Source organism: Micropterus salmoides, unplaced genomic scaffold (assembly GCF_014851395.1).
Source record: "Micropterus salmoides isolate LMB-PRFRI ecotype aquatic unplaced genomic scaffold, ASM1485139v1 Ms_hic_scaffold_7, whole genome shotgun sequence".
NCBI classification, from domain to species: Eukaryota; Metazoa; Chordata; class Actinopteri; order Centrarchiformes; family Centrarchidae; genus Micropterus; species Micropterus salmoides.
In genome coordinates this window covers 35,222,221-35,238,257 of record NW_024044459.1, presented here as the reverse complement: position 1 = coordinate 35,238,257, position 16,037 = coordinate 35,222,221, and the positions used below count along the sequence as shown (strand labels likewise).

General features: G+C 41.2%; 1 protein-coding gene across 2 annotated transcripts in view; it reads right to left on the bottom strand.

Moving 5' to 3' along the window:
• LOC119891520 (GTPase IMAP family member 8-like) overlaps nucleotides 1-16,037 on the bottom strand; it is a 29,895-nt gene that overhangs the window by 4,466 nt on the left and 9,392 nt on the right. The window contains exon 3 of one of the 2 annotated variants that reach the window (XM_038703225.1): nucleotides 3,220-3,849. In XM_038703225.1, the coding sequence (XP_038559153.1) occupies nucleotides 3,220-3,849 (630 nt within the window). The remainder of the gene's footprint in view (nucleotides 1-3,219; nucleotides 3,850-16,037) is intronic. The other variant, XM_038703226.1, reaches the window with a different exon arrangement.

Genomic DNA, 16,037 nt, shown 5'->3' with positions numbered 1-16,037 from the left:
CATTTCTTACATGGTTAAATATGATGTTTATGCTACAAACCGTTTGTTTTCTTATTTTTTCAACATCACTTAGTTGGCTACAGTTTGCTCAGAAGATCTTGATCTGTTCAAAGGTGGGAATTGACATTAGATTTAGTGCCTGTTAACAATTTCTTGTGAGCCTCAACTCACACTTTACTACTGTTATAATTGATAATAACTGATATTGACATAATATGAGTTGGCACTGGTAAAATTAACAGTTATTTGTTATAGTTGACAAAGTTCAATAAAGTAGGGGGCAGCTGTGGCTCAGGAGGTAGAGCAGGTTGCCTGTTAATCGGTCGGCGGTTCAATCCCCAGCTCCTCCAGGCTGCATGTCGAAGTGTCCTTGGGCAAGATACTGAACCTCAAATTGCTTCTGGTGGCTGGTCCGCCAGTGTTTTGGGTTTTACATTTTGCAGTTCCATTAGGCCTATGGATCGCTATTTGGCAGGCACGTGCACACATAGACATCCCTTTTTTAAGGGAGCTTTTTTAATTATAAAAATAAATTATAATTATAAATGCTAAAACATGTCTAGCATTGTGTCTTCTTTACCATGAGTGAAGAAGATACGAGGGAACTCGAACTGCGTCGGTGACGACGCTATGGGAACGCCTCTGGGCGTGGCAGGGTTGAACTATGAATGAAACTACTCCAATCCTATTGGTGTTACTAGAATGGAAGTGTGTGACGGCGTAACCGGAGGGGGTATATAAGCACGCCGGCAAATAAGACACATTAGCTTCTTTCTATTCAGCAAAGCACTCTGGCTATGTTTGGAAGCTCCATCATCCTACCTGAAGTCGAGACGAAGCAGATCATGTCGAAGCGATTCCGACAGTGTGTCTTTCCATGTGGGCGTTTCATCACGGAAGGTGATACCCATGGGATGTGCGTCTCATGCCTGGGGATGTCGCACGCTCAGGCAGCTCTCGAGGGGGCTGTCTGCGACCACATGCGAGGCCCTGCCCCTGAGGGTGCTGAGGTCTTGAGCAGCTCTTTTTCTAGAGGATGGTCAGATGCGCTCCCCCTGTGGCACAGGCCCCGTGGTCGCTGAGGCGTCGCGGCGGCTCCGATCCTGTGGATCGCAACGCGAGATCGCCGAGGTTGCCAGAATGGCTGAGGCCTTTTTCCGGTCCTCGTCCACAGAATCCTCCCCCCCTCGTCCCCGATCGGGAGCCCGTTTCTCGGTTTCTTCCACTCGAGGGGTGAGTCCGGAGAGGCTTGCACGATCTGGCTCTGAGGAGCTAGATGTGCTCGGGGAAACGGAACGTCATCAGCCCTTGCCAGGATACGAGGAGTTGTTAGAAGTGCTGACGCGGGCTGTGGCCAGGCTGCACATTGATTGGCCACAGGCGGTGCAGCAGCCATCGATGGGCAGCAAACTAGACGAGCGGTTTCTGCAACACCAAGCGGAACAAACCCTTCTCTGCACGGCTGTCTTCGTCCCCCCCGGCTGGACTACGGCAACGTGACGGAGATCAGACAGCACGGCTACGGAGCGATGCCACGAGTGGAGGAAGCACTGGCTAGCTACCTCTCTCCCAACCTCACCTCATCCCTCCGGACGCCGGCGATCCCCACCAAGCCGTGTCGGATGACGTCCGATTTGGTGGGCAAGGCCTACATGGCAGCGGGTCGAGCTGGTGCCAGCCTGCACACGATGGCTGACTTGCAGGCTTACCAGGCCGATCTCCTTTGGGACTCTGACGTAGTCAGGACCTGATTGAGCGCCGTAGAGCAACGGACTTGGCTCTCCATGTGACCAAGGAAACGGCCCGTTCCACTGGCCGATCCATGGTGGCTTTGGTGGCTACGGAGCACCATCTGTGGCTCAACCTCTCGGGCATCCAGGGGAAGGAGAGGGCTTTTCTCCTGGATGTGCCCCTCTCGCCTTCTGGCCTGTTTGGCGAAGCAGTGGATGCGGTCGTCAACAGGTTCCAGCACGCCAAAACTCAGGGAGAGGCGTTTGAGCGATATCTCCCCTGCCAGTCAGACTCCAGGACCGCGAAGGCTCAGGAAAGGCGGACGCAGCCTTCGTCCAGCACCTACCGCCACAGCCAGAAGCAGAGCGTCGCTTCACGGGATCCCCCCTCAACCAACCTGGGACGCAAGACGTCCAGTATAATACCTTCCGGACTACTGCACATGAGAGCCCTGCAGTCTTGGCTAAAATCCATGGGGGCACAGTTCCTAGAGGTGGGCCTGACGACAGGAGCAGTCGAGACGCTGCTCAGCTCTAGAGCCCCGTCCACGAGAAGGATGTACGGGCCTAAGTGGGTATCTCGTTCCCATAGTGTCGTCACCGACGCAGTTCGAGTTCCCTCGAAGGGGAACGTCTCGGGTTACGTATGTAACCCTTGTTCCCCGAGAAGGGGAACGAGACATGGAGTCAGTCCGCCACACCTCACCCCGCCTGGAGTGCCTTGCTTCATAGAAAGGGCTAATGTGTCCTATGTGCCGACGTGCTTATATACCCCATCCGGTTACGCCGTCACACACTACCAATAGGATTGGAGTAGTTTCATTCATAGTTCAGCCCTGCTACGCCCCCAGAGGCTTTCCCATAGTGTCGCCACCGACGCAGTGTCTCGTTCCCCTTCTCGGGGAACAAGGGTTACATACGTAACCCGAGACGTTTTGCCGGCCCTACGTGGTTAAATTGTTGTTTATTTGTCATTTTGTGTGCTTCAACTACAGATAACAGCTCTTTGTGAGCTCTCTGCAGGCTACAAATCACACATGGAGCATTTTAAAATAAGAGCGTTTTGCCTGCCTTATTTTGATGACTTGATTTTGTTAATTTGTTCATGTCTCCTTGACTTCTATCATGATTAAGAAGGCTATGTAGTTAAATTGTTTACTTGTTGAACTTTAGCTAAACTTCTATCACAATCGCAATATCTGGCAGAAATATAGCAATTAGATATTTTCCCCAAATCGTTCAGCCCTATTTTAAAATAAACATACAGTAAAATGAACCGAGTCAAAAATGAAGGGGATCCTAGTATTGTGAATTTTTAATAAAGAAAAGTTAGAATAAATGTTTGTTTATGCCATTAATTATAGTTCTTAGAAAGAAAGAAAATCGCAATCGGACAAACCGGAAGGTCAAAAATTTTAAATCGCTAATCAGAAACGGACAGGGAAAATACAATCATGCATCTCTGGTCAGAATGTTTTCCTGAGTTTACCATATGCTTTATTACCATCCAAGATAGTTTGCTTTTGTGTTGGATTTGGATGATCAGCGGGTAAAGCAGCTGCTTCGTCCTCAATCACATTACAGCTGACATGCTGTCCATTGTTCTCCATCACAATTTGGTCCAAACGTGTCAACAGCTCTGGATGGTCAAGGTTCTTCTGCTTTAAGTATCTGTAGCTACACATTCTGATTAAGTCACTTAAATGAGCACGTTCCACACACTTTTCCATGAAAGTTGATCTATTCTTTCTTTTTGGTGATATCAGAACCAGTGAGTGATCAAATGATCGATCACTGAAGAGTTTCAGGACTCTGCAGAGCCTCAGTTTGTGTTCCTCAGTGAAGTCTTCAGGCTGTATAACCAGCAGGAACACATGAGGTCCAGGATCAGAATAACTCACACAGGTTTTTACATGTTCTATTAGTTTGTCTTCAGAGATGTTGGAATGCAGCAGATCTGGGGTGTTGATAACAACTATCTTTTTCTCCTCCAGCGGTCCACTGATTCTCACACAGCATTCAGGTGCTTTGTTGAACACAGTCTGTCCCAGTATGAGGTTCCCCACTGAACTTCTCTCAGACCAGCTGTTCCCCAGCAGAACAACCCTCAGCTCAGACACTGAAAAGAAAAGAAAGATTTAGAAATATATATATTATATATATATATATATATATATATATATATAATATATATATATATATATATATATATATATATATACAGTATATATGTACACATCACCACTGAGATCTTGAGGAGATATAAGCCATATGTCCCCTCTCTCATCATGGGCAATGTGAGATCTATTGGAAATAAGATGGACGAGCTAACAGCATAAGCCCGGAGTAAGAGGGAGTTGTGGGAGGGTAGATTAATGTGCTTCTCAGAGACATGGCTACATCAGGATATACCTGACCACAACATTTCCATCGGCGGATTACAGACTGTTCAGGCCAACACAGAGTGGTAAACGTAAAGGTGGGGGACGTGCCATTCTAGTTAACAACAGATGGTGGAATCCCGGTCACATTACGGTGAAACAATGTATCAACAATTAACAATGTATGTAGCCGGGACATTGAACCGCTTGCTGTGGGACTCCGTCCACATTTTCTGCCATGGGAAATTTCACATGCCATCGTTTTACCTTCCGACCCGATGTCGGCGTGTAATGTCATCCACACTAACATGACTGAAGTCTAGACTGAAACAGTACTCAGACCTGTGGCACTGACCTCCCACATAATGAAGACCCTGACGAGACTGGTTCTGGAACAGCTGTGGCCCATAGTCAGACTTTTCCTGGACCCCCTCAAGTTCGCCTACCAGCCCCCAACTCACCATCTTCATCAAAGACAACTATCAAACAGAGTCCTGCCATCTTCAGAAGTTTTCTGATGACTCTGCTGTGGTTGGATCTATCAGTAAGGTTGATGAGGCTGAGTTCAGATCTGTGGTCGGTGACTTTGTCTCATGGTGTGAGCAGAACCATCTGCAGCTCAGTGTGACAAAGACAAAGGAACTGATTGTGTATCTAAGGAGAGCCAAGGCACCACTGACCCCTGTTTCCATCCATGGGCTCAGTGTGGACACTGTGGAGGGACTACAAGTACTTGCGCATGGACAATAATGTGGACTGGGCTAAGAACACTCAAACTCTCTACAGGAAGGGTCAAAGCTCTATTTTCTGAGGAGGCTGAGGTCTTTCAATATCTGCCGGGCTATGCTGAGGATGTTTTATGATTCTGTGGTGGACAGTGCTATCCTGTTTGCTGTCCCAGGTCAAAAAGAAAAGAAGAAGGCATTGAAAATGTACTAGAAATTCACATATTATGCTTATAGTACATTCATACTCCTAATATGCTTGCTACTATTATAATAAAGATATATTTCTTGAGCTTTAACATACTTCTCAAAAGTATACTTTGAATAAATTGGTAATGAATATATTCCTAATTAAACCTAATAATAAATATGCTTAATATGCTTAAATAAAAACATATTTTTCACATTTCAGTCTATTTATACATTTTTTTATTTTAATTATTCAGTTCAGTTTGACTAATCAGAATCAAGTCTTTCAAATCGACGACCCAATCACACAGCGTGTAAGTCCGCTTCACGAAAGGGAAGCTATTTTTGGCCAGAAATCATTTTGTTTCTCAGGTTTCATTTGTTTTATTTTACCCACTCAGACTTGGCGAAGGTGGACACCACAGATATAATAAGAAAAGAACACAGAAGAGAAGAGTATCTGGTCAGCTCCCTGCAGAAGTTAAAAGTGAAAACAGCTAAAGAGGACAAGAAGGAGAGGACAGACGCAAAGACTATAAATAGTTTGGGGAGTAACGCGTTACAAAAGAAACGCAATTAACGTTACAGTAATGTATTGCTTTATTCTGTAAGGCAGATTTTAACATGGCAGGCCTGTGCATGTGTGTGTATGAGCCCTCAATACTGCTTTTGCACTGTTAAAATGAGCACTGAGGTCTTTATCAGAGTAATAAATGCAACTGATATGTTGCTCTGTGTGCGAAAGGTTCAGATTTTTATAGTCTACCCTAATATTCACATGTCCATGTTCACATTGAGTAAGTTATTGGTCACTACAATCATTATTCCTGCCCATATAAGTGTAAAGACATCACCACAGTTGTCATTTTTTTATAAATTCATTCAAAAGTTTAGCTGAAGCTACTATAAATCATCAGCTAAGCATCTGCGTTAGACTAACAGTCAAAAATGGATATCTTCTTAAGGTATGCTGTTTTTTTAGAGATTTCTCTTCACTGCAACCATGGAGGGAGTAATCATTACAGTGACCAATAACTCAGTTATAACAGCAGTGTTAAAGTGTGCACAGGTATGTGAGAATTGTTTTAAGACGCACTTGAAATAATGTTTTTGTGTCCGGCAGTGCCTGACCACACGATATAATAGCTTGTGATGTTATGTAACATCAACTTTATGTCCATTAGTATGGTCATAGATGCTGTATTCAACTTTTAAAAGTTGAACCTACCCTTTGCCATCTTTAACCAACTTAATGCTAAACCCAGAGTTGGAACTTCCTGCCTTAGCTCAAGAAAATTAAAGAATAATAACAAAGATTTGCTATAAGAAAAGAATTACAGTGTTTATAATGATACGCAAATGAAGAACTAAACCAGGTGGAAGTACTGGCATAACTTAATATTTATACTCATTTGCAACTGCATTTCTTTTCTTTTAGAGCCTCCAAGGCCCCGCTGGATCCTAACAAGCTCAATGTGCTCATAGGTATTTCTGGCTCCTGCAAACAATCACTGTCCTTGCTGTCAGTACCTGTCTACGGGGTCAGACTAAATAAACAAATTTTCTTGTGAAAAAATAATTTTATTTAAAATATTGTTATACATTAAGTAATTGGCTACTTTTGTAGGGGTAAACTGGGGCGAAAGTAACAAGTCGATTTACTCAGAGCCCTGACTGCATTTTCAGTCCAAGCTGTGACAGCACCTTCAGCACGCAACCCTTGATGGAGCTGCCAAATATCACATGATTTCGTCATCGTTTCCCGCAGCCGTAGGAGCTATTTTTTTAATTACAAGTTGTGTCACAGTAATGATTAATCTACAGGTTATTTAGTGCTTTAGCACACCCTGAAGTTTGCCCTGTCAGAGTTTTCAGTATAAAAATATATCGTGTTTATATGTCAGGAGTTCCTGTCGGACCGTCCCGCTACACCTGACCACAAGTGTTTCTTTTGTCCCGCTGCTAATGTGGTGACTTTTCTGTGTGTTGCAGCATTTATTAAAACATGACCCATGCTTTGCGTGGGTCAGAAAGACAGAGGTGTCTCAGGTCAGTTGATAAAGTCGCTTTGTTCAGATAATGGAGAAGACTAGACCACAGGTACAGATCACATTATTAAGTCTTCTCTTTGGACTAGGAGAGGAAGCTGCATGCTTATATTAAGAGAGCGGATGATATTGATTTTGGCCTGTTTCGGTCATTGTAGTAGGTGTCAGTAAAAAGCACTCAAAATGCAGATCACTCATACTGTTCTTACTAAGTGGAGTGGTGGGGGAAGGGGATTATGGTAGTAATCTCAATTCAAATCAATTCAATTTTATTTATATAGCGCCAAATCACAACAACAGTTATCTCACAGCGCTTTTCATAAAAGAGCAGGTCTAGACCGTACTCTGTGATGCTATTTACAGAAGCCCAACAGTTCCCACCAAGAGCAGCACTAGGAGACAGAGGCAAGGAAAAACTTCCTTTTAAGAGGCAGAAACCTCGAGCAGAACCATGGCTCAGGGTGGGCGGCCATCTGCCTCGACCGGTTGGGGTGAAGGAGAGAGAGGGAGAGAGAGAGGGGAGGAAGCAGGTGACCCGCAACCACAGATCCAGACTCCACAGCTCCAGAGCCAGAAAACCTGCAGGAAGTGATAGGAGGAGAGAGGAGAGGGACGAGAAAGCACAAGACTACCGGAAAGGGGAGAAGTTGTGTTAGTAACATGCAATAATGGGAAGAGGTTGCATACAGAGGGAGAGAAAGTAGAGGAAAAGAGGAGCTCAGTGCATCGTGGGAAATCCCCCGGCAGTCTAGGCCTATAGCAGCATAACTAAGGGATGGTTCAGGACTCACCTGAGCCAGCCCTAACTATAAGCTTTATCAAAGAGGAAAGTCTTAAGCCTACTCTTAAATGTGGAGATGGTGTCTGCCTCCTGAACCCAAACTGGAACCTGGAACCTTAATCTTTACTCATTACCATTGACAACAACGTTGCCCTGCAGATTTGCTCTGTGTATCATCAGCTTTAGACATGATGTCATATTGTGTTTCAGCAACTTTACACAAAATAAAAAATGGTTGTCCTTTTCCCTTCCACAGATGCTGTGTGATAAAACAGTTTCCAAATCCCATAGTGTCTGCAGGCGCAGAAAATGCAACGAGTCCTACTCAAAGATAACCGACCTTCCCCTTGAAGGATAAGGATTGTGACATTTTTCACTTTCAGTTTTGTTCCACCATTTGTACTGTATGCCTGTGACGGAGTACCTTCACTACAGTTGAGTAAGTGCTTGGACTGCCATACCAAGGAGCCTGACTCTTTGCCGTTGCTGTCGAAGTTGCATGTTTGGTACCCTGTAGACCTGTGTTTCAGTCTGGGTAGGATGACTGCTCTTGCTTTTGGTGTCAGAAGTGGGACGGCTTGCCGTGAGGTCATCAGTGTCCGAACCTTATGAGGGACTCCCTAATGATGGGATGTTTTTTTAGTTGTCTGTATGTGTGTATTAGTTTTTTTTTACAGATTTTTATTATTATGCTAAAAGTGCATTTTGCAAGGTATTTTTAATGCATTGTGAATTATTCTCATAATGAATGGTTTCATAAAGCAGCTTCCCATAAAACTTATTTATTTTATTTCCCAATAAAAATGTTCAGGGAACACATTCATTTGAAGTTTAAAATATATTTAAACTGTTCTTCAAGTACAGCACAAAAGGGTATTTTAAGTTAAATTTAAAGTATTTTTAAATTACTGTAAAGGTACTTATAGTGGTTCCATTTCAACACAACTATATTTATTAATATCTTAAAGTTGACTTTAAGTATTTCTAAAATGACATTTAACATAATTTAAGTTCTTCCAAAATACCACATTTAATATACACTTAGTATAGTACAGTAATTCAGCTACCACGTGCATTTCACTAACCAGGCAGCTGGCCCTATCCTACTAATACTGGGGCGCTCTCGACTCCAAACTACTGTTGTGGGTGGATCGATCTAGCTCCTGTTCCTGGCTCGTCACCACCTGCAGCCTCTCCAACCAGTGGCTCATCCAGTAATCAACCCATGCAGTGAAATACTCCAGCTCTTTTCCCACTCCTAGTACTTTGTCAGTTTACCATTTTCTCCAACACAACGCTGTCACTGTTGGAGACATTTCCATGCGCACAGTAATGTCACAGTTAATATTATAGGACATTTATACAGCAAAACCCCAAAAATAGTTTATAACTTGATAGGTCAGAGGAAACTATGCAGAGGAAACAGAATTCAACTTTTAGCGTCAGAAACGTTTACACGCTCTGATGGAGCTCATGATGGATCAGGAGGAAGGCTGTTTTACTCCAAACAGTGTCTCTGTATATGAACCTGGACTGTGTTGAAAAACACAGCATATTATTGATCCTGTGAAGTTATGCTGCTGTGGCTCGTGCGTGAATGCGCATGTCTCTCTCGATGGGGAGACGCTTCACCCTGTTTCACCCACCCTGAAGTTCGCCCAAAACTCTTCCTGAAAACAACGGTGCTCTCAGCTAACGATGGGGAAACAGTTTTTCAACTTGAAATGAGCGTCGCGATGATGGAATCACATAGGTGTCATTTACACTGGGGACATGTCTCCATGACTTTTTGAAATGGCTGATTTTGTTCCCACCACTTTTTGAAAGCATTTGCTAAAACTTTTCTGAAAAATAGCTTGCAACAAGAAATGTTAGGCTAAATAACAAATACAAATTCTACTTGCACAATAGAAAAGCATGAAATGCAATGTAAATATAGAAGAAACAGATCTGTCTTGTCTAACAAGCTGCTGATTACTGCATTATATCCGATAATATTTTTGATTTATCACAGGCCACAAATATTTTGTTTCCTTTCATATAAATAAAGACATTTATTTGGTGCAGAAAATGTCTTTATAATGCAGGAAATTGAGAGTTTAATGCTCAAAATATTTGTATGCTACACCAGAAAGAGAGAGGACAGAGAAGAAAAGACACAGACTCTAGAAGGATTAAAGTTTTAAGACTCGCAAATTTAAGACTAGGCTACAGCTTTGGAGTGATAATGATGGCAAGTTTGTAAGACAAAGCACTAGCAAAGATTTTACAAAGTTTAATTTTGGAACTAATTTAAAATGCTGTTTAATTTTAACTCACTGTTATACTATTTTACTGCTTTACTGTAATTATTTCAATTTATTCTTTACTTGTGTAATAATAAAGACTGACTTGATTCCAGATCAATGAAGAAACCTACTACTGATCCTTTGCTGGCCCTGGAGATTCCTCCTTTACTAATAACTCACTGCTATACTTTTTTTTAATGATAAATTTATTGCCATAATTCATTCAAGTTCATGTTTTATTACTTAATAAAGTCTTTAAATCGGTGAAAAACCTCCTCCAATTATTAGTCAAAAACACACAACAGAAGGATGTACACACCCCTCTTATCAGTTACACACACATATTTACGGTTTGGGCGGGACCGGATACACCCCTCTTATCAGTTACATATACATATTTACAGTTTGCTCACTTGTGAGAATAAACTTGTGTGTTAAAGTTCTGCCTTGTGTCCACTCTTGAAACCTAACAGGAGCAGCTGCAGAGTTCTGCCTGCCCACAGAGGAAAGCCATGCACTAATGTTATTGTCTAAAAATTATGTACTTTTCTTTGTTGGGTTCATCAGTGGGGATAATTGATTCTAAGTACATATTTTAAAACATTTAGAGTCATCAATAATTTATTACACTTGTATACACTACACTAGATGTAGCGTTCCTTGAGATTCAGTGAACAATCTGTGGTGATAACTGTGTTTGATCAGTGTGCACAGCAGCGTGTCTGGAAAGGATATTAAGAGCTGGATGCATTATTCGGCAGAACAGATGTTGTAGGCTACTTGCAGAGATTTGCTTCCACCATTTTGGCTGCATGAGTGTTATCTCCCGCAAGGGAAAAACGCAACTTATGAAATTTCCAGAAGAGAAGAACAGATGCAGACGACTTCAGAGATTAAAGTGATGAAAAAAGTTGGACTTAGATAACTGGGGAAATGCATACTGAATTTTTAAAGCATTACCTTGAGATCAGAGAGTGTCATTATATATACCAGACTACTGGGTGAAATGTTCAACCCACCTGCGATATTTTGTGTTTCTAAGATTTAAAGTTAAAGCTGCACAAACTCTTTTCAGCAGAGAAAAATTTGAAGAAACTGCTAGGGATCCAAATAAAATAGGGACCTTATGTTGTGCATACTGTACAAGTTACAGAAAGATACTGAATATCAATGTAGACTCATCGTTTGACCGATCTCAAAACCCTTTGAAACACTTGATATCGGTACAACTCTGTCGAGTTTGGTAGCGTTTGAAGAAAGATTTGTGGAGATGTAAGTGTTAATTGAATTAGCATATTCAGAAAAATATAGAGTGACTGAATTCTGAGTTGACCATAGAGGCAAACATTAGTCACATTTCAGTGGATGTGCTGAAAATATTTCAGCTCTCTAGGACGTACGGATGATTTTCTTAGATTTTTTGAAGTTTGGAAAGAGAAATATCTAGAAATCAAAAATTTTTGTTATAAGCCACGCAATCATTGTCAATTACGAGGTCTACACTTTTTGCAAGTGTAGCACCACCAAGTGAAAGAATATTCCAGGACTGCTCAGCAAAGCTCGGGCCGAGCATCTGAACAGACACGTCAAGTTTGGTCACAATAGCTTAAGCCAATTTTGATTTACAGGTATTTATGTAAAATTGTACGTAATTACACAAAAGTTAAAATTTAAGAAAAATGCTAATAAAGCTAATTTGAATTTGAATTTGAATTGATCCCACCAAAGTTTCAGGTCGACCATCTGGGACGAGTTCGCAAAAATATGTTTTGGAGAAAAGAGATAAAAAGTCGTATATTTTGACATTTTTAGAGCAGAAGACCATTGGAGCAGAGATTAAAATGATTACAGAAGTTTGACCAAGTTGATTGTTATAGCGCCACCATGAGGTCTATGAGGGCCATTTCTTTGCCTGAGTAGGGTGGAATTTGCAAACTACGTGCCAATTTTGTTTTCATCCAGCAGTTTTTGCTGCCCAAACACTTTTAGTGGAAAGAAGAAGAAGAAGAAGAATCAGAACAAAACCAATAGGCTGCTTGGAGCCCTATCCCTAATAAGATCTTAATAATACACATACATAGAGCTGATTTGAGTGATCAACAGGTGCAGCGTGCCTGTCTACATGGAGTATTTCTGCACAGTGTCCAGTGGCAAGATCGCTAATGCACATATGAGTAAAAAGTGTATTGCACATTGCCACCACAATTGTTGTTACATACCAGAGAGGTTATCACGCAGAGGATTTGTATTGTCAGTAACTCTGTACCCATCTTGTCTTTCATGTTCTAGTACTGCTAATTGCAGCATCTATTCAGATGAAGCACCGTCCAGCTCTACAGGACATAACAGAGCTTCCAGCGTGGCCCTTCAGCTCCTGCACATTACTGCTTTGTTTAGCCTTTTGTTTTAATTATTACTGCACAACACCTGAACCCTACTGATTTCAAATTATGACACTGGGTGCTTTTCGACAGTGTCTATCATTATAATTACTGTTACAACACATTATTTCACTTCATTATGTTTTCATGAATGCAAGACATGATTTTAAATTGTTAAACTATTGCTTGTTAAATTATTACTTATGTTTTAGGAACAGTTTTTGTTGTAAAATGGACTAAATATACTTAAAGTGGTCATATTATGCTCATTTTCAGGTTCATCATTTTATTTAGGGGTTGTAGCAGAACAGGTTTACATGGATTTATTTTCAAAAGACACCATATTTTTTGTCATACTGCACATTGCCTCAGCACCTCTTTTCCACCTGTGTGTTTTAGCTACAGAATGAGGCGTCTTACTTTCATAAAATCTTTGTTGGGAGTGCACATGCGCAGTCCCTAGTTATACTAGCCAATCAGAAGCACTGTAGGGCAGATCCTGAAAAGCAGGTAAACATGGCTTTGGTTCAGCTCTATATGTTCCCCTTACCAGCTTAGCATCCGCTAGATGGCGCTGTCGCAAAACCTACGGTCCTAGAAGTGTGGTCCCAGGACTGCGTGGGGACTGGAGTAAGAGTTTCAGAGTAGTGAGTTATTAATCTGTAACAAAAGTATCTTTCATCCATAAAGTTTTGACTGAGCTCTGTCTCTACATCACAGGAACAACTTTATGTCCACTGACTGCCTGGAGGGTAGCCAGTGTTTGGAAGGGAGAGGGGAGGCGAAGGCGGACGTCTTGTTACTGTGTGCTGCAGCTCAGAGGGTTTTTTAAGGTGTGTCTGACTAGCTGCTTGGCGAGCATTACGCATTATTTTTTTCTTGTGACGTCACCAGAAAGCGGCAGAAAAGGCTGGACTACAAAGGAGCTTTCAGGCAGTTCACAGTGTTTTCTGTCTGAGATGGGAACTCCCTTTGGGCTTTTTAGCTTTGCAAATCTATTAACATGCACAAAAGTTATATAAGTCAATAAAGTAGTGGGGAAAAGCCAAAAAGAATAAATGACCTCTTTAAAAAAATCACATTCTTCATTCATCAGTTTCCTATGTTAATTGGAAATAGCCTGATCTAAACTTAAAAATATATATGATTGTTACATTTGTAAATGAAAATATTAAGATGGTGTTTATAGGTCAACATTTTGCAGATATGTAAGTAGAAAGAAAACAATCAAAAGATGATATTATATACTGGTTTTATTTGGACATATTTTAGACATTATTTATTTATCCTAAAGTATAATCTAGAGAGTGAAAATCTCCAGCACACACAGAAATACACTGCATAATTACTTTTCAACATTTCATGTGAAACATGAAATATGTTTGGGAGCATTTTCACTTTTCAACTTATACCAAACTTCTCATTTAGCAAAAGCTCGGTTTTAATATTTGAAGTTTTATCTGTGTTGTATGAATAGCTTGTCCTTTGAATTGACAGACAGAATGTCAGTAGTAAAGACAAAGGAGTTAAAATTGACACATATGGACAATATTTAAAATAAAAGTAACGACGTCAGTCGACACCATCAGATACAGACGTCCAGCATACTGATGATGCTTCACAGGCCTCTGCAGCTCTCTGGGAACCAGGTCTCACGTTATCCACACTGTGACTATGGGAGACAAATAAATGGGTAATAATTAATAAATTTATTAAATGAAACTATCATATATTATAGATTCATTACACAAGTTAAATATTTCCAGTCCTTTATTTGTTTCAGTGTTTCCCATATATTGATTTATTTGTGGTGGCCCGTCACACTATCAACACGGACAGCCACTTATTGATTTTAAATTTTTTACTATTTAAAATGGTAAAAATATCTGGTGAAAATCGTATTTCACTGCAGAGCTGCGTGCAGTGCTCAGCCCCTGCCCTCGCTCCTTCCCTCTATCTTTTTCTATGCAGCTGGTTCCAGAAAGGAGTGTCGCTATATGAAAGCACACATGGTTGCAGTGTACTGGCAGCTATTCTTTCCGCGTTTATTGTGGGATCTTTGAAAGCAGCTGACAACAGACCCGTTTTTTAAATGCATCTCTAAAACATGGCTCATTATATGTGATAGTAGGCTATTATTATGTCAGATGTGGGAGAAATGGAACATGTGTGCAACACCTCAAAATGACAGTAGATAACAATAGTCAATAGTACAATAGTCTACAGTATTGTTGTGTTGTCCTTTGCAGACAGACAAGGTAATATCTAATATTAGCTGTCAAATGTCAAGTAGCCACGACTAGTAACTTTACTTACATTTTAAGCTGTGTGTAGCAACGTGGAGGCATCAGAACCTCAACAAGAACCGATCCCTGAAAGAAAAAAATCTTGTAACAAAAAAGAAAGCGCCTTTTTCTCTCAACAGTCATATTCAAGACAATAATCTGACACAGCGCTGTGGACAGCAGCATTACTCAAATAAAAAATCAAGCGGTGTGGAGAACAGCAGCAACAATAATGTTACGGCTAACTTTTGTAATTTTAATAGCTAACATTACCATTATCTGTGACTTAAACTAATAGGAATATAAAACTAGCTTTTTAACTTTGACAAGTATCATATGATCAAGTGGCATCCAAGTAAACGACTTGCAAAAAGGTTATGTATATTTGAGAATGCTGATTCATAGTTACTGTCAATCCCAAATTTCTGCAAATCTTTACAAATTCTGGAGTTGCAAATTACACATTTTATAACTAAAAGCATTAAAGCATTTTAAACCTTGTGTATAACCTCAATAATAGATAAATAGTTATTTAAAGTTAACAAGTTATTGTTAGTTTCAGGTTAACTTACCTTGAGTGTAAGCTAACAGCGATATAGCCACAAGCCACCATCCAAACATACAGCCCCAGAGGTTTAGCCGACAAAGCTACAGCAGAGTAGCAAATAGCATGAGCTAACTTGATCACGTCGTGCTTGGTCGGCATGATTTCAGCAACTCGTCACCTCAGCTCCACCCATGGGAGTGACATGCGGTGACGCGCTGCCAATGCACCATCCAGCTCCACCAACTTTGAGCTTCAAAATGGCTCTTCAGAACTCTTTGGGTGACGTCACGGACACTAAATCCATTATTTACACACGTCTATGCTCCTGAACCCTCCCTCAGTTAGCCTGCCGTGGGACTTCCCATCATTCACTGAGCTCCTCTCTCTCATCCCATTAATGCATGTTACTAACTCGACTTCTTCCCTTTCTAATAATCTTGTGCTTTCTCATCCACCTCCCTCTCCTCCTATCACTTTCTGCAGGCTCTGGAGCTGTGGAGTCTGGATCTGTGGTTGCGGGTCACCTGCTGCCCCCGTGTTCCTGCTCCAATCCCTCGGCTACAATTATTATTACTATTCCTATTGTTATTATTATTTTTATTATTATCGTTAACATTACTATTATCATTAACATTACTATAATATCATACCATTATTAATTTTCTGTACCACTATTACCTTT